Source organism: Pongo pygmaeus, chromosome 14 (genome assembly GCF_028885625.2).
Source record: "Pongo pygmaeus isolate AG05252 chromosome 14, NHGRI_mPonPyg2-v2.0_pri, whole genome shotgun sequence".
In the NCBI taxonomy this organism is placed as follows: domain Eukaryota; kingdom Metazoa; phylum Chordata; class Mammalia; order Primates; family Hominidae; genus Pongo; species Pongo pygmaeus.
Window position 1 is genome coordinate 31927023 of NC_072387.2, and position 24462 is coordinate 31951484.

General features: G+C 41.0%; 3 protein-coding genes and 1 long non-coding RNA gene across 4 annotated transcripts in view; 3 read left to right on the forward strand and 1 right to left on the reverse strand.

Moving 5' to 3' along the window:
* The window catches only part of LOC129011217 (phosphatidylinositol 3,4,5-trisphosphate 3-phosphatase TPTE2-like), a 716449-nt gene that overhangs the window by 347725 nt on the left and 344262 nt on the right, over positions 1-24462 (forward strand). The window lies entirely within an intron of this gene.
* Positions 10731-22349, forward strand: LOC134738009 (complement C1q and tumor necrosis factor-related protein 9A-like). Its single transcript, XM_063650651.1, is given in 5 exon segments — positions 10731-10799; positions 16483-16679; positions 19305-19366; position 20632; positions 21462-22349. Coding segments are annotated over 4 exon segments (1011 nt in total). The 5' UTR covers positions 10731-10799; positions 16483-16504; the 3' UTR covers positions 22235-22349.
* Positions 21420-24078, reverse strand: LOC129011683 (uncharacterized). Its single transcript, XR_008493400.2, has 4 exons — positions 23968-24078; positions 23482-23525; positions 21992-22138; positions 21420-21910 (listed from the first exon to the last, which is right to left on the reverse strand). It is a non-coding gene; the product is annotated as an uncharacterized LOC129011683 (long non-coding RNA).
* The window catches only part of LOC134738007 (mitochondrial intermediate peptidase-like), a 163218-nt gene continuing 162825 nt past the window's right edge, over positions 24070-24462 (forward strand). The window contains 1 exon segment of the mRNA XM_063650642.1: positions 24070-24389. Coding sequence (XP_063506712.1) covers positions 24201-24389 — 189 coding nt within the window. The 5' untranslated portion in view covers positions 24070-24200.

Here is a 24462-nt window from a genome sequence, read left to right on the forward strand (position 1 = left end):
GGTAGAGGTGTGCAGCTTTATTTCTTGGGTCTCTATTCTGTTCCAGTGGTCTGTGTGTCTATTTTTGTGCCAATATCATGTTCTGGTTACTGTAGCCTGATAGGATATAGTACAAAGTCAGGTCATGTGATGCCTTAAGCTTTGTTCTTTTTGCTTAGGACTTCTTTGGCTATATGGGCTCTTTCTCGGTTCCATATGAAGATTAGAACAGTTTTTTTCTAATTCTGTGAAAAATGGCATTGGTAGTTTGATAGAAATAGCATTGAACTTATAGATTGTTTTGGGCAATAGTGATTCTTCCAATCCATGAGCATGAATGTTTTCCCATTTATTTGTGTCATCTCTGATTTCTTTCAGCAGTGTTTTGTAGTTCTCTTAGTAGAGATATTAACTTCCTTAGTTAGATGTATTCCTAAGTATTTTTTAATGGACATCGTAAATGGGATTGCATTCTTGATTTGGCTCTGAGTTTGAATGTTACTGGTATATATAAATGCTACTAATTTTTGTACATTGATTTTGTATCCTGAAACTTTGCTGAAATTGAAATCATTGAACAGTTCCAAGAGCCTTTTAGTAGAGTCTTCAGGGTTCTGTAGGTATAGAATTATATCATCAGTGAAGAGAGTTTGACTCCCTCTTTTCCTATCTGGATGCCTTTAATTTCTTTCTCTTGCCTGATTGCTCTGGCTAGGACTTACAGTACTATGTTTAATAGGAGTGGTGAGAGATGATATCCTTGTCTTACTCTCAAGGGGAATGCTTCCAGCTTTTGCCCATTCAGCATGATGATGGCTATAAATCTGTCATAGATAGCTCTTATTATTTTGAGGTTTGTTCCTTTGATGTCTAGATTGTTGAGGGGTTTTATCATGAAAGGATGTTGGATTGTATCAAAAGCTTTGTCCACATCTATGGAGATAAACATGTGGTTTATTGTTTTAATCCTGTTTATGTGGTGAATCACATTTATTGATTAACATTTGTTGAACCAACCTTGCATCTCAGGAATAAAGCCTACTTGATCATGGAGAATTAACTTCTTGATTTGCTACTGCATTCATTAGTATTTGTTTGAGGATTTTTGCATCTATGTTCATCAGGGATATTGACCTGTAGTTTTCTTTTATAGCTATGTCTTTGCAAGATTTTGGTAACAGGATGACACTGTCTTTGTAGATTGACTTAGGGAGGAGTCCCACCTCCTTGATTTTTTTGGGATTAGGTTCAGCAGAATTGGCAGCAGCTCTTCTTTGTACGTCTGGTAGAATTCAGCTGTGAATCCGTCAAGTTTGTGGCTTTTTTTGGTTGGAGTTTTTAAGTTTTTTAAATTACTGATTCAATTATGGAACTCAATATTGGTTTGTTCAGGGTTTCAATTTCCTCCTGATTCAATCTTAGGAGGTTGTGGGTTCCCAGGAATTTACCCATTTCCTCTAGATTTTTTAGTTTGTTTGCATAGAGGTATTCATAATAGTTGCTGAGAATCTTTTGCATTTCTGTGGGATTGGTTGTAATGTCATCTTTGTCATTCCTGATTGTGCTGGTTTGGATCTTCTTTTTCTGTTTGTTCAGCTAGCTGGTTGTCTATTGATTTTCTATCCTTTCAAAGACCCAACATGTGGTTTCATTAATTATTTGTATGGATTTTTGGGTCTCCATTTGCATTCAGTTCTGCTCTTCTTTCTTTTCTTCTGCTAGCTTTGGGGCTAGTTTGTTCTTATTTTCCTAGTTCCTCTAGGTGTGATGTTCAATTGTTAATTTGAAATCTTTCTAACTTTTTGATGTAGGTATTCAGTGCTACAAACTTTCCTTTTAATACTGCTTTTGCTGTATCCCAGTGATTTTGATATATTGTGTCTTTGTTATAATTTATTGCATGGATTTTTTAAATTTCTGCCTTAGTTTTGTTGTTTACCCAAAAGTCATTCAGGAGCAGGTTTTTTCATTTTCATATAATCATGTAGTTTTGAGAGATTATCTTGGTTCTAATTTCTATTTTTATTCCATTGTGGTCAGAAAGTGTCATTGGGATGATTTGGATTTTTCTAATTTATTGAGACTTGCTTTATGACCAAACATGTGGTTGATCTTGGAGAATGTTCTGTGCACAGAAAAGAAAAATGTATTCTGGGGTTGATGAACTGAGTACTCTGTAGATGTCTATTAGGTTCAGTTGATCAGGTGTACAATTTTGGTCTAGAATTTGTTAGTTTCCTGCCTTGATGATCTAATGCTGTCAGTGGGGTGTTGAAGTCCTCCATTATTGATTATGTGGCTGTACAAGTCTTTTTGTAGGTCTAGAACTTCTCATTTTATGAATGTGGGTGCTCCAGTGTTGGGTGCATATACATTTAGAACAGTTAAGTCTCCTTGTTGAATTAAACCTTTTATCATTATGTAATGCCTTTTTTTGTCCTTTCTTACTGCTGTTGTTTTAAAGTCTGTTTTATCTAAGAATCATCACCCCTGCTGTTTTTGGTGTTCTGTTTGCATAATAGCTCTTTCACCAACCCTTTACTTCAAGCCTATGGGTGTCATTATGTATGAGACAGATCTCTTGAAGACAACAAACAGATGGGTGTTGATTTTTTTTTATCCAATTTGCTACACTGTGCCTTTTAAATGGAGGCATTTGGACTGTCGATATTAAAGGTTAATATTGATATGTGAAGTTTTGATCCTGTAGTAGAGTTGATAGCTGGTTGCTATGTAGTTTTTATTGCATGGTTACTTTATAAGGTCTGTGAGCTATGTAACTTAAACGTGTTTTTGTGGTAGCTGGTATCATTCTTTTTTCCATGTTTAGAGTCCTTTAGGGATCTCTTGTAAGTCTTGTCTAATGGTAACAAATTCCCTTAACACTTGCTTGTCTGGAAAAGATTTTATTTCTCTTTCAGTTATGAAGCTTAGTTTGGTAGGATATTTAATTCTTGGTTGGAATTTCTTTTATTTAAGAATGCTGAAAACAGGCCCCCATCCCTCGTGGCTTGCAAGGTTTCAGCTGAGAAGTCCACTATTAGCCTGACAGGTTTACCTTTGCATGTGATCTAACCATTTTATCTAACAGCCTTTAAAATGTTTTTCTTTAGCATTGACCATGGACAGTCCAATGACTATATGCCTTGATGATATTTGTTTTGCATAGTATCTCACAGGTGTTCTCTGGATTTCTTGTATTTGGATGACCACCTCTATCAAAATTAGGAATGTTTTCTTGGATTATTTCCTCAAATATGTGTTCCAAGTTTTTTACTTTTCTCCTTTTCCCTCAGGAACACTAATAATTCATAGGTGTGGTTATGTTACATAATCCCAAATTTCTCAAGGACCCCATTCACTTTTAATATTATTTTTTCTCTATTTTTTATCTGACTAGTTTAGTTCAAAAGACTGGTCTTCAAGCTCTGAAATTCTTTCTTCTGCTTGGTCCAGTCTATTGATAAAGCTTTCCGTTGTATTTTGAAATTCTTTCATGAGTTTTTCAATTCCAGAAGCTCTGACTGATTTATTTTTAAGTTGATTGTCTCCTTTGATTTCCTGGATTGCTTTAGAAGTTTCTTTGTGTTGATTTTAATCCTTGTCTTGGATCTCCTTGTAATCCATGCTTTGAATTCTTTATCTGTCATTTCTGAGTTTCCATTTTGGTTTGAGACCACTGGAAAACTGGTGTGATCCTTTGGTAGTATTACACTACATTCAGATTTTTCATGCCAGAATTCTTTTTTTTTTTTTTTTTTTGAGGCAGAGTTTTGCTCTTGTTGCCCAGGCTGGAGTGCAATGGTACGATCTCAGCTCACCACAACCTCTGCCTCCCAGATTCAAGCAATTGTACTGCCTCAGCCTCCCAAGGAGCTGGGATTACAGGCATGCACCACCACACCCAGCTAATTTTTGTATTTTTAGTAGAGACAGAGTTTCTCCATTTTGGTCAGGCTGGTCTCGAATTCCCAACCTCAAGTGATCTGCTTGAGGCCACAGCCTCCCAAAGTGCTGGGATTACAGGCATGAGCCACTGCACCCGGCCTCATGCCAGAATTCTTATGCTAGTCCCATCTCATCTGGAAATGCTGATACTTCTAACTTTTTAAATTATTTTTGTAAGGGTAGGATTTTTTTTTCTTTCCCTATAAAATTATTGCTTTTTTTTCTTTCCCATCTCCCACCCTAGAGAGTGTGACTGTAGAGAATGTTAGGTAGAGTCTTTCGGCTTTGCTTCTTAGCACTGTGTACTCTGTCAGCAGGTTTTATATTGAACTGTACAGTTCCACTATAAGCCAATAGATGACACTTACGAGTAAGAGCCAGCTGCAGCCAATGCAGTCAGTTGTATACTTGATCCTTGTTTACTGGCAGAAGCCACTGTTGCCTCAGGCAATGCGTTGATCTGTGGAGTGCACAGTGATCTGAGCTACCTGCTTAGCACTGGAGGGTTGTCTCTTCTTCCCAATCTAGATTCTTCACCTCTAAACTGTATCTATAAAATTTCTTAATCAAGGTAGTCTCTGGCTTAGCAATTCATGAAATGAGAACTTTCTGCAGAAAATAGAGGCTATTGATTGAGTTTGTTGAAAGCTGTCTCTTATTAGATTTTTAATTCATAGGGTAGATTTTAAAGTCACTAATAATTCTATGCAATATTCCTAATTTATTTCTATGAAAATGTACAGAAAAACCTTCATTATTTTTGCATAGGCTTAATAGGTTGTGAGTGTTCTTACAAAAGTTCTAGTTTCCCTGATAGGTTTAATCTGAATAATAAAATTGCATAAATCTTCCTATTGTGACTTAAGGAAACTCGTTAGTAGGAGCATCCACCTCATTGCTCCAATTTAGTATTCATGACACAATTTTCTGATCTTCATTCCTACGAAGGAAAGCATGAATGTCAGGAGAATTCTGTTTCGCTTTGTTGTCATTTATATAGTTTTCACTCTACATCAATAAATTGATATCCTAGAGTATGTATCCATCTTTTCTGCGATTGGACTGTTAAGGCTTTGAAAGGCTGATGAACACAGGTGAATGGAAAAAAATTACTTTCTGAACATTATACTAGGAGGACTATGTTACTCCCTAAGGCCCTCCTGGAGCACCCATTTCTACTTTTTCACTGGCATCTCTTTTCTTTTTTTAACTTCCAATAAGAAAAACACATTCCGTAGGGAAAAAAATACTTGTATAATGAAGTAGTATCCATTAGCAGCATTATTTCTAATGGCCAAAAGATGGAAATAACCCAACTTTCCCTCAATGCATGAATAAATTTTTTTTAAATATATATATAGGCGGGGCACAGTGGCTCACGCCTGTAATCCCAACACTTTGGGAGGCTGAGGCGGGCGGATCACGAGGTCAGGAGATCGAGACTGTCCTGGCTAACATGGTGAAACCCCGTCTCTACTAAAAATACAAAAAATTAGCTGGGTGCAGTGGCGGGCACCTGTAGTCCCAGGTACTCGGGAGGCTGAGGCAGGAGAATGGCGTGAACCTGGGAGGCAGAGCTCGCAGTGAGCCGAGATGGCGCCACTGCATTCCAGCCTGGGCGACAGAGCGAGACCCTGTCTCAAAAAAAAAAAAAAAGTAGATATAAAATATTGGTTTTAGACTATCATAATCTCTTTTATTAAAATGTGACTTTTATCAAAATCATTAATTTTATGAATTCAGTCAACTTATTCTATGAAGTCAAGAAGATTGCACTACTAGTGGCAAGTAGTATCAATATGAATAAAATATTTTTTTATCAATGAGACTTTTCACATTGTCTAAAATATTCTTATATACTGATAGACCTCCAACTTACGATGGTTCAACTTGTAATTTTTTGACTTCACCATGGTGTGAAACCATTGCAATTTCAACACACTCTGAATTTTGAATTTTGAATCTTGATCTTTTCCCAGGTTGGCAATATGCAGTACATGAGATATATAATACTTTATTATAAGACTTTGTGTTAGACGATTTTTCCCACCAGTAGGCTAATGTAAGTGATCTGATAATGTTTAAGGTAGGCTAGGCTATGATGTTTGGTAGGTTGGGTGTATTAAATACATTTTCATCTTACAATGCTTTCAACTTACAATGGGTTTATTGGGATGTAACCTCATCATAAGTTGAGGAGCTTCTGTACTATGGGTTCAAAATCTCTACTCTAAAAACCTGAAGCTCCAAAATCTGACACTGTTTGAATGCAGAGATAATGCCCCAAGTGGAAAATTCCACACCTGACCTCATGTGACAGAACAATAGCAAAACACAGTCAAAACTTTGTTTCATGCACAAAATTATTTTATAAAATCCTGTATGAAATTCAGGCTATGTGTATAAGGTATATATGCCATGTAAGTAAATTTTGTGTTTAGACTTGGGTCTCATTCCTAAGATCTTTCGTTAAGTATACACAAATATTCTAAAATCAAAAGAATACAAGATTTGAAACATTTCTGGTCTCAAGCATTTTGGATAAGGGATATTCAATCTGTCTTACTAGAAAAATAAAATTTCTATTCAGTATGACAGAAATTTAAAAATTGACTTACCAAACTTGGACTTAACAGGTTTTTCTCAAACTGTTCATTTTTTTCCACTTGATTTTTGACTGGAATTTTTACTTGGAAATTTTTTATATCAAGCCTAAAAGGTAGATTTTAAAATAATTATTCTCACAGATACATTTCTAAAATATCACATAATTTCTAAACATCTATGATTATGTAAATTCTTAAAGATTTGAAAAGTAGATGATTGGGAGACTATCATTTTTCTACCTATATTTTGTGGATAATGTGCAAAATTTAGGAAAAACGTACAAAAATTATGCATTTCAAAATAGCTTAAAGGTGAACTTTATCCTTGGCTTCACACAGATGTGCTTATTATCCTAATGCATACAATTCTCATACTACGTTATTTGCTTTATAAATACTCAAGTTACTTTAACTTATGCTTTTACATGTAGTCTTGAGTCTTCTCAGCACCTCCTGTAATATCTGTGATTTGATCTTTTGCTTCTTCCAGCTAAAACAAATAATCATAATTATAAACTTTACTCATAATCTAGTACAAATCTACCCATCACCTGCTTTTGTAACTAAATTTTATCGAAACACAGCCACACCTCTTCAATCTGCATATTGTTTATGGTTACTTTTGTACTGTAACTACAGAGTTGAGTTGTTGCAACAGAGATCCTGTTGCTCACAAAGCCTCACATAATACTGTCTGATCCTTTACAGAAAAGTTTACCAATCCTGCTCTAGGACCAGAACACAACATTATTCTGTTTTTCTGTGTTTAAATTATATTTGATTAGATAAATACTCAACTTACAAAATTTGTAAAATGGGAAAAGATAGGAAATTAACATAAGATAAACCTTTATATTTTTGAATTACAAGCACCATTACATCAACTTATTTAATTTTATTTCTTTGTGTGTACACATCTAGTTTTATTGTAATAAAGTAATTTGTATACTTTTAACATTTAAAACTAGCATCTTTCCAGTAAAACAAAAAGAAAATTTAAAAATAAACAAAAACAAAACTACAATAGACAATGTCAATTCCAAATGAGATCCTGATTCTCCTATTTAGCAACAGAGTTCAAGCCATCATTAGGAGACAATGTATTTTAAAAGTGTCATCTTAAACTGCAAGGATATTCATTAAACATCACAAACAAGGCATAGGAGAAGCCATGTTATAAAACTGCCCGTTTAGCCCACCAAAACATCTGAAACCCACCCTGTGCTGACCTTCTATAACTCCATTTTTTAGAGGGTTTTTTTTCTGTTTTTAAACAAGAGAAATTAGATAGACACATGTTGGTGAATGCTCACTGTTCTTATTCACATACAGACAGGATATACTCTCACCCCAATACACAGAGAGAGGTGGGGAGAAAAATGTATTGTTATGCACTACTTCTTGGGATCCTAGGCACCCTCTAGCTTTTAGCAGAGTGAAGAGTGAAAAAAAAAGGTTATTTCATTTTGTTTTGTTTTCCTCCCCACAGCTTCATGCTGTTGATTCCATACAGTGTTTGTTGAGGTACAGGGAGGAACGAAAGTAAATATGAAACAGAAAGGAGTGGAGATTATTTTTCCATAGTATTCTGCTCAAGCTATTTCCTCCCAAAATAAGTTGAGGACCATGGTGCAGGTATGAAAGACCTCAACAAAAAATAGGCCAACTGAGCACAAGAGGGGGGAAAAAAAAGACTACAACTTTCTCCTAGAGACTGGGCATAATTTTTTAAGTTGGAATCCATCAGTGTTCTGTGAGTCATCTTGTCCTTCTTCTTGCTCTCCTTGCTCACCATCATCATCATCTTCACCTTCATCTTCACTTTCTTTTGATCAGTATCTTTCAAACGTTCTTTCTTTCTCTTTCTTTCTTTCTCGCTTTCCTCCTCCTCCTCCTGCTCCTCTTCTTCCTCCTCTTCTTCTTCTTCTTCTTCTCCTTCTTCCTCTTCTTCTTCTTCTTCTTTTCTTCTTCTTTCTCCTCCTCCTTTTTCTCCTTCTTCCTGTTGGCCTTCTTCTTTCACATTATTATTATTTATATCAGGAGCCAAGTAGCATTGCACCCTCACACCATGCTCCAGCTCACTGATTGATCCCCCCACAAACTGTTTTCTCCTCCACCTTCACCTCACATCAAGAGGCCTCAACTACAGTTTTAAATATTTACAGATGTAAATGACCCCGGCTATGCCAGTAATTATAGAAATTAACATGATGCTTTAGGTGGCAACCAGATGTTTCATGGAATAGTTTGAGAGGAAGTATCTTCACAAAAGCCAGAATGCCTCGGTCTGAATCTCAGCTCCAGCAGTTAATAGCTGTATGGCCGTGAGCAAATTAACTTTCTGTGTCTTTTAGAAAATATATATGTAAATATAAAATTATATATAAAAATTCATATAAAAATCTATAAAATGAAGAAAATAGTATCTACTACACAGGGATGCTGGAAAGATTAAATTGTGGGATATATGTAAAGTACTCAGAAGAATATGTGTCATATACTGAGCTATCTATACATATGTGTGTGTATATGCTATTGGCATCATTATTTTTATTATATTTTATGTTCTGGTGACATGGCCAATGAAAGTGGTCTATACCTGCACTGAATCATTCTTCACGCCACTAAAAATTACAGCAAATGGGATGAGGCCCAGTACATCTTCAGTACTTCATAGAACCTTCACCAGTTCTATTAGCCAACAGTGCTTTTTTCTACTTATAATAATTTACAGATTACTTTTCTCTCTGTACTACTTAGTGGGCAATGACCATGTATTACAATGCAAATAGCACCTCCTGGATTGAGTAGTACATAACTTACATGACAATCAGAGGCAGGCTAAAGCCACTGACCTGAAAATATCAGACTCTATTGCTAAATCAAAGTTTTGCAGATCAGTTCATTCACAGCAACTGTCTATGTTGGGCTGCTTTAACAAGCACACTGATGAGCACATGAAGGTTATGTTATATGGCATCTCAGAAAAGCTGAAGCCAGAGCTTTTCAGATTGTAAAGTGGTATCAATCTATAAATCTCAGTTCTGGCTGCACAATGAAAGAAGGCAAATTTAGATTTGTTTTCACAGTGAAAAAACATGAGCATTTGATTGAACAATTTTCCTCTGTAAGACTTAAGTGGTCTTAATTTTGTGTTTAATTGCTTAAAATACACAAAATAAAAGGTTTACTATATCAATGTCTCAAAAAAAGAAAATATTGGTGTGGTATAAATATTTAATTGTATTGTGACAACTGTTAAGCAAACTATTTTTGATTTATACAAAAATAAGTGACATGCATTTCACATATTATTCTCTTAAGCAAATTTACAGTAAGATAAAATTATCTCTCACGAAAAAAACTAAAAGCAATGCAGAATTAAGGGTGCAATTGTTTTGCACAGACTAAAAAATAAGTGTGAAACATAAGGTCAGACTCAGAACAGTCAGAGCAAGAAATATTGTGCGGCAGGTCTGAATGAATGAGGCTAAATGAACAGAAACTGAAAAAGCAGGAAAGACAGCATGAGTAGGGAAGAGAGACGGTGAAATCAGCCCAATTAACCCTGAGGACAAAGTCCAACGGTAGGGAGATAAAAACATATGTCCATACAATAACTTGTAAATGAATGTTCATAGCAGCATTGAAAATAATAGCCAAAAAGTGAAAACAACCTAAACATCCATCAAGTGATGAACGAATAACTGGTATAGCCATACAGTAGAATATTATTCAAGAATAAAAAAAAATGAAGTACTGATATGTGCCACAATACAAATGAACTCTGAAAACATTATGCTAAGAGAAAGAAGCCAGTCGTCAAGGAATGACTCTATATGAAATGTCCAGAACAGGCAAATCTATGGAGACAAAAAGTAAGAATGCAGGGTTTCTTTTCAGGGTGATGAAAACGCACTAGAATTGATTGTGATGAAGTTTACACAACTCTGTGTGTATACTAAGATACACTTAGTTGTATACTTTAAATGGGTGAACAGTATATGTGATTTATATCTCACTAAAGTTGTTTTTAAAAATCTAATGGCAAGATTAACAGAATTTTCTTTATTTCTTTATTCTTTTCATTTTTTTTTTTTTTTTTTTTTGAGACACGATCTCACTCTGTCACTCAGGCTGGAATAAAGTGGCACAATTGTGGCTCACTGCAGCCTCAACCCCCTGGGCTCAGGTCATCCTCCCACCTCAGCCTCTTGAGTTGCTGGGACTATAGGCTCCCACCTCCACCTCCACTCCTAGCCTCAGGTAAGCTTCTTAATTCTCTATTTTGAATGTATACACAATACATAATCTAAATATCAATATGCTCTTACAATATGTTTTAAATCTTTTTAAATAAAGGAAATGCCGAACTTTTCAAACAGTTTGTAAATTAACCTAAAACATTTGCATTTTGAAGAACAATATCATGGCCTTTCTGTAATGGTTAACCTGAAATCCATGAAATAAATAGGCACAGATTCTATATCTATTCACAAAAGTGAAGATAAAAATAAGATAATTTTTGGGTCACGAGGTCAGGAGATCGAGACCATCCTGGCTAACACGGTGAAACCCCGTCTCTACTAAAAAACAAAAAATTAGCCGGGCGTGGTGGTGGGCGCCTGTAGTCCCAGCTACTGGGGAGGCTGAGGCAAGAGAATGGCGTGAACCCAGGAGGCGGAGCTTGCAGTGAGCGGAGACCACACCACTGCACTCCAGCCTGGGCGACAGAGCGAGACTCCGTCTCAAAAAAAAAAAAAAGGTATGTTGAAGAAGAAATGTATAAAGTGTATAATATAGAGAGTGCATGGAAGACAGTATATTCGATGAAGGCACCCTAGAGCTATTGGACTCTTAGATGGTCAGATCCGGGAGGGCATTCGTCCTTTCCAGTGCATGCAGGAGGAAGCTGAGGCTCTGAGGTTTGGAAGCCCAGGAGATATCACTGAGCTGATTTCTAGCAGGTTTATATTAAATCTTAGTTTGGGAGAGTTAAGAATCTTGAGGAGTGATATCCTTGGCTGTTGAATTAAGGACATGATGTTCTTGGAGAAAATTAATCAGGAAGGGCACTGGGTGAACATTTATCAAGAGATTCTTTAGCAAAGGACAGATATAGGTAAAGCATAGGAGAATAAGCCAGAAATAAATGAACTAAATAAGAACCTATTTGAGGGAGACTAAAAAACATTAACTTCAAAGTTATTTGCAGTCTGTGTCTCTTTGCCCCTACCAAGCCAGTATGTCTGGCTCATGAGGTCACAGCATTCTGCAGAATGATGACCTCTAGTCTCTATACATTCAAACAATATGAATGTATAGAGATCTTGTCTTGATCTGTCTAAGGCAGTGACTGTTTTTGCTTTTTACATATATTACTGGGAGGGTTGTATGCCCAGTGAGTCCCCAGCAGCTGTCACTCTGGCTGACTGCAGATGTCTGCAAGCCTCCTCACTTCTGATGAGTGGCTACACCTTGAGCAGTGCACACGTTTTATTAGTCAGAAAGTGGGCTCAGCTATGTGTCGCAGAGACCCCAAATAACAGTGGCTTATGCAAGGTAGAAGTCTATTTTCTGTTTCATGTGCTCATGTCAAAGATGTGCTGGCAGGACAGGTCTGGCCTGTGGAGTCATCTGAGGCCAGGGGTTTTCTGTCCCCAAACTCTGTTGCCCTCCTTCAAGGAGTCCCATATGGTTAACCACGCCATGCACACCCCCCCACAGGAAGCGGGAAAGGGCACCCCCTTACCCTTTAAGGCCGGTCATTGTACACAATTACACACCTCACTTTTGCTCATCCCCATGGCCCGTAATCCAGTTTCATGGTCGTACCCAGGCTGCAAGGGAGGCTAGGGAGTGCAGTCTATCGTGGGCGGCTAGGAGCCCAGCTAAAATTTCTGTTACTCTGGATGAAGGTAAGAAGGGGTGTTGGAGATTACTAGCAACTCCATGAAAGCACTGACAAGGATCAGAGCTGATACCCAGTCACCTTCCCAAGGGATGGTCCACACACAGTTGGAACCAGGATAGTATTTCTTGCATGCCTGCCTTGATTCATTCAACAAATACTTGACTGAAAATAAGGCACTGAAAATAAGGAAGTGGAAAAATGCAGTCACTATCTTTATAAAGCTCTAACCCAGGTTGGTGCCTACTAAGTGATCACTAGACTAGGTGTGGTGTACAGAGTAAGTGGGGACTGGGGAAGATTGTAATTCAGGTAAGAAGAGAGAGAGAGAGGAGGTAATTGCAGGGAAAGATGGGAGACAGAAGAGGCTCCTAGCTCTTTCCAGAAGGCACTCCTGGAAAAAGACCAGACCAGAAATTAAAAGTTGAGAATGTAACTGTAGTTGAACAATGAAACTGAGAGTCCAACCCATAGCTTTGTGAGAGGCACAAATGTAATTTTTTTATTTTTCAAAATAACATTAATATAATTTCTTCTATATTCCTTGTGCAAATCCTCAATATTCTACATTGAAGAAGAGGCTAAATAGGAGGTATAAACTTTCTAAATTTTCTTATCAAAAAATAGTGCCGAGCTGGGTGGTGGCCATGTCTCTAATCCCAGCTATTCAGAAGGCTGAGGCAGGAGGACCACTTAAGCCTAGGAGTTCAAGTCTGGCCTGGGCAACATCATGAGACTGTATCTCTATAAACAAACAAATAAATAAAAAAGAAATAGTGCCACAACTTACTTTGTTGCATATTTGGGAGAACGCATATTAGTTAATCAAAATCATTTGCTGAAGGTTGTCTACATGCTGTATAAACAAGCTACATAGAATCTACCTACATCAAGTATGCAAAACCAGTGAAAGAATTACAGAAGAGTAACCATTTGCTTTCAGGCTGGCTTCTTCTTCCCTGGAGAGCAAATTGGAGTTTATCCTAACCTGACACCTTTACGATCTTCTGATCATTTTATTCCTGGAATAGTTGTACTCCACGTTTTGAAAAGCTAAAATGAAAATTATAGAACTCTCAACAAAGTTTGGTTGAAGGAATTTCGATTTGACTGTTTCTGGCCACTTCTGAGTTTAACAAAGGAGGCTCGTGTATATTCTTCATGGAATTTGGCTCCAAGAAAACTCAACTCAATTTCCTGGAATGGAGTGGATTTGTGACTTCAAAGAGAAACATCTGCATTTCCTTTTCCAAAAATACTCCATTTACATTAGACTGCACCCTGTGACATTTCCACCAGATGGCAATACAGTCTTTGGATGACAGAGAATCTTGCTGGTTTTCAAAATCTCTAGAAATATTTGTGTAGGCACTATAAAAAAGCATTTTTTATAAATGAAAAGCTCCTATAACCGCCCCCCATTCTAAAGCAACCATCTTTATTTGCATATATTCACTTCGAGTTTTTGTCAATATTCATACAGTTGTAAGTACATTTATAATGTGCATGGCATTTTAGTCTAGTATTAAAATTCAGCACAACATATATCATTTACATATTTCTACATGACCTTCATAATTATTGTAGCAGTTACATACTATTACACATAGTAAACCTTTCCCCTGTTGTTACATAGTATGTAGTATGCACTTTTTCACCTGTTATAGATAATGCTGCAGGTAATGGCACACAATTGGCACACAGTTTTGGAACATTAGGAAGAATTTTAGGGATAGGAATACAGGGTGAAAGACATATATGTCTTTTGCTCTTTAACTTTTCCAGAAAGATGTGCAGATTTCCATGGCTATCAGCACTGTGAGAGGATCTGGGTTCTGACCAGTTGCACTAGGCCCACGTTTTTGTTTTGTTTTGTTCTGTTTTTTTAAATCCTAAAAGTCAGGTGCAGGGGCTTTAGCGTGTAATACTAGCACTTTGGGAGACTGAGGTGGGAGCTCAGGATTTCAAGACCAGCCTGGGCAACACAGTGAGACCCAGTCTCAAAAAAAAAAAAAAAAAAGAAAGAAAGAAAATGGAAAGAAGGAAGGAAGAAAAGAAGAAAAGAAAAGAAGAGAAGAGAAATTAGGGCCGGTGGCAGTGGCTTATGCCTGTAATCCCAGCACTTTCGGAGGCCGAGATGGGCGGATCACCTGAGGTCGGGAGTTTGAGACCAGCCTGGCCAACATGGTGAAACCCTGTCTTTACTAAAAATATAAAAATTAACCGTGCGTGGTGGCGGTGCCTGTAATCCCAGCTACTCAGGAAGCTGAATTATTTGAACCTGGGAGGCGGAGGTTGCAGTGAGCAGAGATCGGCCATTGCACTCCAGCCTGGGCCACAAGAGTGAAACTACGTCTCAAAAAAAAAAAAAAAAAAATTAGCCGGATGTGGTGGTGCATGCCTGTAGTCCCAGCTGCTTGGGAGGTTGAGGCAGGAGGATCACTTGAGCTGGGAGGTCGAGACTACAGTGAGCTGTGATTGCATGACTGTACTTCAGCCTTGGTGATGGAGCAAAACCTTGTCTCCAAAAATTATATATATATCCCAAGACATCTCCCATGATGATACATTAATTTCATTCAACAAGTATTGGTTCAATCTGCTGTTCCAAGTTTAATATTGAGTACTGGGAAGGCAATAATGAGGAAATACAGTCAGGCGGGGAGTCAGATTCTTTATCCTACAATTATATAAACAAGTGTCAAGCCCCTGCCATGACAGGCGCCATGTGGGAGAGTAACATGGTGCTCCGCAGCCCTGAGTGGGAGCGTTGCTGAGTCAGGAGGCCCGGCCATTCACGTTTCATCTTCCTTCCAGGCCTTGCGTTTGCTGCTCCCTCTGTTTGGAGCACTGCCCAAGCATTGTCTTACCTCCTGCTGCGGGGGAAACTGCATGGATAACCTGGGGTGGGGGCAGTGTCTACAGAGGAAAGGACTTGAAAATGCACTTCTCCTGAACTAGGTGATGTTTTCTGTGTGTGTGGCCCTTCTTCACAGTGGCCTCCTAGAAAAACAAGACCCTGACTCAAAGAACACCTCTCATTACAGTAAGACTGCTTGGAATGCTTTACTTTTTAAAAAATTTAATTTAATTGTTTAATGTGGTAAAAAATATATAACATATAACATAAAACTTACCAGCTTAATCATTTTAAGGGCACAGTTCAGTGGCATTAAGTACATTCTCTTTGTTGTGCAACCATCACCACCACCCATCTTCAGAACTCTTAAACTCTTCCCAAACTCTGTACCCATCAAACAACTGCCATTTCCTTCTCTCTTCACCCCTGGCAACCACCATCCTACTTTTTCTTTATACGAGTTTGACGGCTCTAGGAACCTTTTATAACTAAAGTTATCCAGGTCTGTCTTTTTGTGACTAGCTAGTTTCACTTAGCGTAATGTTCTCGAGGTCTATTCATGTAACACGTGTCAGAATTTCTTTTCTTTCTAAGGCTGAAGAATTTTCCATTGTATGGACCTACCACATTGCATGTATCTGTTTATTCACTGATGGACCCTGGGGTTGCTATGGAAAATAATGCAACTATGAACATGGACATCTGTTCCAGTCCTTGCTTTCAATTATTTTGTGTAGATGCACAGCAGTGGAATTGCTGGATCAGATGGTAATGCTATGTTTGCTTCACTATTTGGAATGTGCCTTTATGCATATTGTGATAAAATTTGATCTTTACAGCAGTCCTGTGAGATAAGTAAGCATTGGTCTCTGGTTCAGAAAAGTGATTTCTTCAAAGTGAAATGATGAATGGAAGAGTATCCTGACCTTAAACTTGACTTTTTAAATTGCCCGTGCACCTTGAAGAGTGGTTCCAATCACAAGTGTTACTTTCCAAGGACAATGTCATCCTGGTTATAACCAGCTTGCTCCCCTGCCCTGAGTCTTCTGCCAAGTCTGTCCAGGTGTGGGTCTGGGGCAGGGGACAGCTCATCCATTTCCCACTGCATGGAACACAGGCTGTGTCCAGGGCCCCAGCAACAAAGGTTTCTCCTTTGGGTTTCTGTTTCCCTCTTTCAGTTCAGAGTCTGTCATCTGAACCATGAGGATCTGGTGGCTTCTGCTTGCCATTGAAATCTGCACAGGGAACATAAGCTCACAGGACATGTGCAGGCAAGGGCACCCTGGCATCCCTGGGAACCCCGGTCACAATGGTCCGCCTGGAAGAGATGGACAAGATGGAGCGAAGGGTGACAGGGGATGCAGGTATTCATCTGGCGGCTTCGGCTGCCTTTCAATTTCTCTCTTCATTCCTTTCATCTCATTCACTCATCATCTGTGCGATTTTCCACCTACCCACTCACACCCCATCCATCCATCCACCCAGCAACACTCACTGGGGCCTGACCCCAGTCATCCATCCACCCATCTGCCCAGAAACACTCACGGGGTCTGATCCATGCCAGACTCTGTGCCAGGTGCTGGTGGAGAGCACAGGGCGAGATCGCCATGACCCCTGCCCTCCTGGGTTCTCTCATCTCTGACACCGCAGAACATTTTCAGTAGTATACGATGTCATGGATCCTCCCACCTCAGGTGACAGGTATGTTGGATTTTTGGCAACACGAGGCCAATAGAGAGATCTGATCATGAATTATTTGGCAGCAAGCACCCAGCTGCAGTGCAGGTGAGAGCTAATACCGCATCATGCCATGAAGCAGGAGATGCGGAGTGACAGACGACACACACTGCTGCTGCTTATAAATCTATGACCTAGGTTGGGACCCTGTCCCAGGGTCTGGGTATCTGGGGACAGGATCCATCCTCTGGGAGGGAGATTTGCCAAAGCTGGGAAGTCTGAGTGGTTTCCATAACAACAACCAATAGACTTGGTTTCTGAATGGGGTACCATTCTTGAGCCCTGGTCTTGACCATAGGGTCACATATCTAAGACTTATGCAGAATGATCCATCTGGGTTAAGAGCACAGTTCAGTGGCATTAGAAAGAAAATATCAAAACTTCTATGGACCTTTTTACAGATAAGTTTGTGTTTCTAACATGTCTCAGTTTATGGCATTTGGTGGCCTGATAGTTTTTTGAATGGGCTGGATGAAGCCAAGGGTCACCAGGAAGCAACTGGCCCATCTGCTCTGTGAGGTGTCTTCTTCTGGCTCACATCTCCAGCTCATTGAGACTGTTCCAGTCCCCCAGTAGCAAACAGCCCAGTCCAAATGAATAGCAAAACCTTACCCTTAATGCAATCAGGTCTTCTGCCTTCACACTGTGACCACAGTGGTGTGTGTGTGTGTGTGTGTGTGTGTGTGTGTGTGTGTGTGTGTGTGTGTCTGTGTGTCTGTGTGCATTTTATTTCTGAATATTTAGGATTTTCATTTTTTAAATTTTTGTTATAAAATATTACACACAAAAGGAGATAAATAGGTGATAAAAAATACAGAGAACTAAGACAAACACTTCTATATTCAATACCAAATTTCTCTACCTCTTCCTGTTGAATTTCTCTCCTCTTTGCTCACCAATGTCCATTCTTTCAAGTTTTACATACTTCTTAGAAGCAAATGTTATATCTGTTTTTTCTATGTAATTCATAGGTATTATGTGTAATATGTATTCTTTCTTAGAAGGATATTCAATCACATTGCTCGCACTAAAAATTTACTTCATTTTTATCTTATCATCTTAAAGTGTATTTTTGTATATGTTTTATACCAAACATATTTTTCATATACTACCTGTGCATAATGTAGAAACATATAAATGTCTACTGATTGGGGTCTGTGTTCATGCTTTGTGAGTTGTGGTTGCATGATCATGAAAGCTCGGAGGCCACTGTCCTAGAGAATGGGAGAAACGAGAGCCAAGCAGAGGAACAAAAAGAGGGAAGGAGAGGAAGACACAGGGGAGCAGCCAGTGGAGGGGAGGGGAGGGGAGTGCAGGGAGGGGCAAATGTAGGGATGAGTCCCTTCCATTCAGAGGCCCCACGCTGACCAAGGCCCCACTCAGGAGCGCTGGTGTCCCAGGAGAACAGACATCATGACAGAAACAAGTCTGCCTGTGTCAGTCCTGTCTCAGGACCTGCAAGCCGGCCCCGCCTGCTCCTGTCGCCCCACAGCCACTTCAGTGGGTCTGAAGTACGGGGATGTCTGCTGCTTTGTGAGAAGCCAGAGTCTGGGGTGAGCTGTGGCCCAGTGAGCACTCTACTGCCGTGGCTGGAGCCATCTTCAACCTGCTGACGGATAGCACGCCGACCTCGGGCTCAGGGGGGCCTGTTCTGAGCACAAGGACTTGAGTGTAGTCGGCAGAGCCCCACTCACCTGATGTTCTCTGCCAGCTTGATTGGTGGCATTTCCCCCAGTCTAAGGCACTAGAGGGATCCTTCCAGAACTCTCTCTTCTATCTTGGGATAGTGTCACATAACCATAGTCATCTGTGTTTTCATAGGAGGCTAGTAAATCCTCCGTTCCACTCTCCTCAAGAGTAATGGAAGAGAAACAGAGTGAGGAAACCTCCTTGCACCTCCAACATTCAGACCACGTCCCAAGTCCTTGTCACGGGAGAGGAACACAATCAATTGTGACAGTCAGTCCCCATTGCACACACTCCCTCCTCATCCTGTCTTGCTGTGCGCTCTAGGCACATCCTAGAGATTGGCGCTTGGGAAGTCACTCAGTTCATTTCTTAGATCACTTATCCCACACAGCTCAGCACCCCAGATGCCTGCTCATGCCTGCCTCTCTCCACCTGCACTCGTGTGGAGGACAGAGCACCCCTCAGGTCAGGGGTCACCCCCAGACTCTCCAACACACATGGCTGATGGAGACCAATGGCCAGAAAATCAGAAACGGAATTTCAACTCATGCCTGTTTTCTTCTTTTCCACCTAGGAGAACCAGGACGTCCTGGCAGCCCGGGGAAGGATGGGACGAGTGGAGAGAAGGGAGAATGAGTTTAGAAGTTCCTATTTATGGTGCTCTAATTCTGAGCTGTCGACTATTTAACAATATTACCATGGACAAGTCCTCCATGCTGATTATAATCTTCCAATAAAGGCAACACAGTTCTTACTCTCTAGATGGGAGGATTCTGCAGGGATTGGCAGGCTTTGCAGAGGGCTGGGTAGTAAATATTCTTGACTCTGCAGGCCATACAGATCTGTCACCACTACTTAATTTCCCCTTGTAGTGAAAAGAAGCTATAGATGCTCCATAAATAAGCATGGCTGTGTTCCAGTAACACCATATGTGTGAAGACTGAAATGGGAATTTCCCATGGTTTCCATGTATTGTGGAATATTATTTGTGACCATTTAAACATGCAAACCATGGCTGAGCACCATGGCCCCCACCTGTAATCCCAACACTTTGGGAGGCCCAGGTAGGAGAATCGCTTGAACCTAGGAGTTCCAGACCACCCTGGGCAACATATTGAGACTTTGTCTATACAAATAAAAAAATTAGCCAGGCATGGTGGCACATGCCTGTAGTCCCAGCTATTCAGAAGGCTGAGATGGGAGGATCGCTTGAGCCTGGGAGGTTGAGACTGCCATGAGCCATGATCTCATCACTGCACTCCAGCCTGGCTAACAGAGGGGGTAACCCTGTCACAAACAAAAACCAGAAAAACAAAAAAAAAGTCAACCGTGTTTGTTTTGCTTGTGGGAGGGAGGCTGAATTTGGCCTGCGGCTGTAGTTTGCTGAACCTTGAACCTTGCAGTGGACGAGCACTGAGGAGTGAGACTGAGTTTTTGACTTGGTGCATCTGGCAGCACTGCATGGAGGAGGTGGCACTAGAACTGGTCCCTGATGGGTCGGGATGTAGTCGTAGCGGCAAACTTGTGTAATCTTCACTTTGTGCTTTTCATGTACTGACTCACCAAATGCAACATCCCCAGACATTAGGAAGTTTTATCACCCTAGTTCCATAGGTGAGGGAACAGAGGCACGAGGCTCACTAGCTCATCTGACGTCCTGTGTGCATATGTGGTGGGGACAGAATGGAAACCCGGCATTTAGCCTCAGAATCCACACTTGCAACCACGGCTCTTTGGTATGGGTGGGGGTGCAAGGAAGCAGCAAGGTTTCTGTAGATGATGAATTGCTGGTGGGATAGATGGGTTGGGGCTGGGGTTGGGCGGGAGAGAGCAATGCCTCGATGCAGGCTTTATTTTATGTTCACTCCAGGGAGGAGGTTTTTAGAGGATGTCACGACGAGGGTTGAGTGTCAGTTAATCTGCCTGTCTCTACTCTGCAGAGTGCTTTCTGTCATGGATTGACATTATTTAATAGCCAGCATGGTAGACTTAGATGGTAGGGTTGTAATTTCTAACATGAGCCCTGACACTAATTTAGTAGACAGTAGTCAAAAGGTGTGTTGGGATGTGTGTGTGTGTGTCCATGTGCACACATGTGTGTAATTGGAGTAATTGACTTTTATTTATTTTTTTGAGACAGGGTCTCACTCTGTTGCCCAGGCTGGAGTGCAGTGGTTTGATCATGGCTCACTGCAGCCTCAGCCTCCTGGGCTCAAGCGATCCTCCCACCTCAGCTTCCTGAGTATCTGGAACTACAGTTGTGTGCCACTGCACCTGGCTAATTTTTGTACTTTTTGCAGAGATGACGTTTTGCCATGTTGCCTAGCCTGATCTTGAATTCCTGGACTCAAGTAGTCTGCCTCTCTTGGCCTCCCAAAGTGCTAAGATTACAGGCATGAGCCACTGAGCTGGGCTGGAGTAATTGAATTTTATTTTCTTATTTATTTATTTATTTATTTATTTATTTTTAGAGTCAGGGTATTGCTATGTTGGCCGGGTTGGTCTTGAACTCTTGGCCTTAGGCAGTTCTCCTGCCGCGGTCTCCCAAGGTGCTAGGATTACAGGTGTGAGCCACTGCACCCAGATGGAGTAATTGAATTTTAAATTCTGGGCATATACTGAACCTGTGCACTACTTTGTTTCATTTGTGAGCTCAATTATAGAAAAACCAAAGTTGTTCACAAGGGAATCTTTCACAAACTATCTCTTTATTTGCTCTTTCTCTATTTAGGAGCAGATGGAAAAGTTGAAGCAAAAGGCATCAAAGGTGATCCAGGCTCAAGAGGATCTCCAGGAAAACATGGCCCCAAGGGGCTTGCAGGGCCCATGGGAGAGAAAGGCCTCCGAGGAGAGACTGGGCCTCAGGGGCAGAAGGGGAATAAGGGTGACGTGGGTCCTACTGGTCCTGAGGGGCCAAGGGGCAACATTGGGCCTTTGGGCCCAACTGGTTTACCGGGCCCCATGGGCCCTATTGGAAAGCCTGGTCCCAAGGGAGAAGCTGGACCCATGGGGCTCCAGGGTGAGCCAGGAGTCCGGGGAATAAGAGGCTGGAAAGGAGATCGAGGAGAGAAAGGGAAAATCGGTGAGACTCTAGTCTTGCCAAAAAGTGCTTTCACTGTGGGGCTCACGGTGCTGAGCAAGTTTCCTTCTTCAGATGTGCCCATTAAATTTGATAAGATCCTGTATAATGAATTCAACCATTATGATATAGCAACGGGGAAATTCACGTGCCACATTGCTGGGGTCTATTACTCTACCTACCACATCACTGTTTTCTCCAGGAATGTTCAGGTGTCTTTGGTCAAAAATGGAGTAAAAATACTGCACACCAAAGACGCTTACATGAGCTCTGAGGACCAGGCCTCTGGCGGCATTGTCCTGCAGCTGAAGCTCGGGGATGAGGTGTGGCTGCAGGTGACAGGAGGAGAGAGGTTCAATGGCTTGTTTGCTGATGAGGACGATGACACAACTTTCACAGGGTTCCTTCTGTTCAGCAGCCCGTGACAGAGGAGAGTTTATAAATCTGCCACACCATCCATCAGAATCAGCTTGGGATGAACTTATTCAGATGGTTTTACTTTATTAATTCCTCCAATTATTACAATAATCATAAAAAGGTGAAAACGGAAAAGTTATTCCCAAAACTGATTCTGTGTAACTTACTATCTTTCCAGGAGTAAATATTTAAAATAGTTGCATGGTTTATTCTAATTTATTTCACATTTCTTATCATTCCTATTATCTGAAGAATCCTTTGTCTGTGCGTGTCTTGTGGGAAGAGTGTTTTGATATCCATTTTAGTGCTCTAAGGAGTCACATGAAGATGTATCCCTCATCTGTGTTTCTGAGGACATTAAGGGGAAAGTAAAGGGAAACGTTTATTCCATTTAGTACTAGTAACAGCTTTAAGCTGGTGATGCTGTCACACTCCAGAAAGCTGTAGACACTGCTCATTTTGTCTTTTTTTTAAAAAATGTATTTTTAAGTTCTGGGATACATATGCAGAACGTGCAGGTTTGTTACATAAACATGTGCTGCGGTGGTTTGCTGCATCTATAAACCCATCACCTAGGTATTAAACCCTGCATGCATTAGCTATTTGTCCTGGTGCTCTCCCTCCCACTTTGCTCATTTTCTAACCTAGGTTTTAATCACCATTCTATCCAACAAATCATTGTTTGATCATTATTTGCCAGACATGAATCTCTATTTGTTTTCTAGGACTGCCCTAATAAAGTACACAAACTGGGAGTCTTTAAACAACAGAAATGGACTTTGTCACAGTTCTGTAGGCTGGAAGTTTGAGATCACTGTAGCAGCAGGGCCATTCTCCCTCCAAAGGGGATACAGGAGGATGCGGCCTTGCTGCTTCCAGCTTCTGGCAGCTGGTGGCAGCATCACTCCAGTCCCCGCCTCCATCTTCAGGTGGCTGTCCTCCTCCTGTATCAGCCAAATTTTCTTCTTCTTACACGAACAGCTTCCCTAATCTAGTATGACCCATCTTAATCATAATTGCAAACTCCATATTTTCAAATAAGGTCACATGTACAGGTACCGAGGGTTAGGACTTCAGCATCTATTTTGGGAGACACAGTTCAACCTAATCTGCCCTCTGGTTCCCAAAATTGATTTCCTTCTCATGTGCAAAATACATTTTCGTACCATCTCAACATTTCCAAAAGTCTTAACACTTTCCACATCAACTCTTCTCACCACGTACATCATTTAAATAAGCTACAGAGGAGACTTACTGTGTGATTCATCGTGTGGCAAAATGTCTCTCCATCTGGAGATCCTTTGAAACCAGACAAGTTAATCCATTTCTAAAAGACTGGGGGGTTGGCGGGGGCAGACAGGCATAGGGTAGACAATCCATTCCAAAAGAGAGAAAGGGGAAGGAAAAAAGGGTTCACGGGTCCCAGGCAATTCTGAAACCCTGGAGGGAAAATCCCATTAGACTTCTTTCACTATTTCCCATCTAAAATTTTTAACTGAGCTATGCAAGAGTAAAAAGTTACCAGACAGAGACACCAAACAGACAGTGCAGGATAAATTTACCAAGAGAGTAGGTTAAAAGGGAAACTTCTCCTTCAGGCCTATGGTGGGCATTTCTTGTTTACTTAAGTACCTGCCGTCTCTCAAAGAATGTCCACTGGAATTCGAATATATGTCATGATTTTGCCCGCGCCCACCCCTAGTCAACTTGGGAGGGAAGCGCAACTCTAGCCTTTCCTTACTCTGGACACAGGGGGCGGTAAGGCCGGAGGGCGGCCGAGAAGGCGAGGGGGAGCGACGCTCTTGCTCTCTGGACGACAACGTGCCCACGTCCTGAGGCCGCGCCCAGACCCGGAAGCGGGGCCGTCACGTGGGGCGGCGTGGGTTGCTGTCTTGGAAACGCGGAGCCCGCGCTCCTAGCGAAAGCACCAGGGCGGGGGTCTGCGTTGGAGGAAGGGACTGCTCCGGTGATAGAATGCTGTGCGTCGGAAGGCTGGGCGGCTTGGGAGCCAGAGCAGCAGCTCTGCCGCCCCGGCGGGCGGGCCGGGGAATCCTCGAAGCCGGGATCCGGGCCCGAAGGGTCAGCACCAGCTGGTCTCCCGTGGGCGCCGCCTTCAATGTCAAGCCCCAGGGCAGCCGCTTGGACCTGTTCGGCGAGCGCCGGGTGAGCGGCGCAGGAGGAGCTCCCCTCAGTCCCCGAGCTAAGCCGACCCCTGCTCCGCGCGGCCAGCGACACT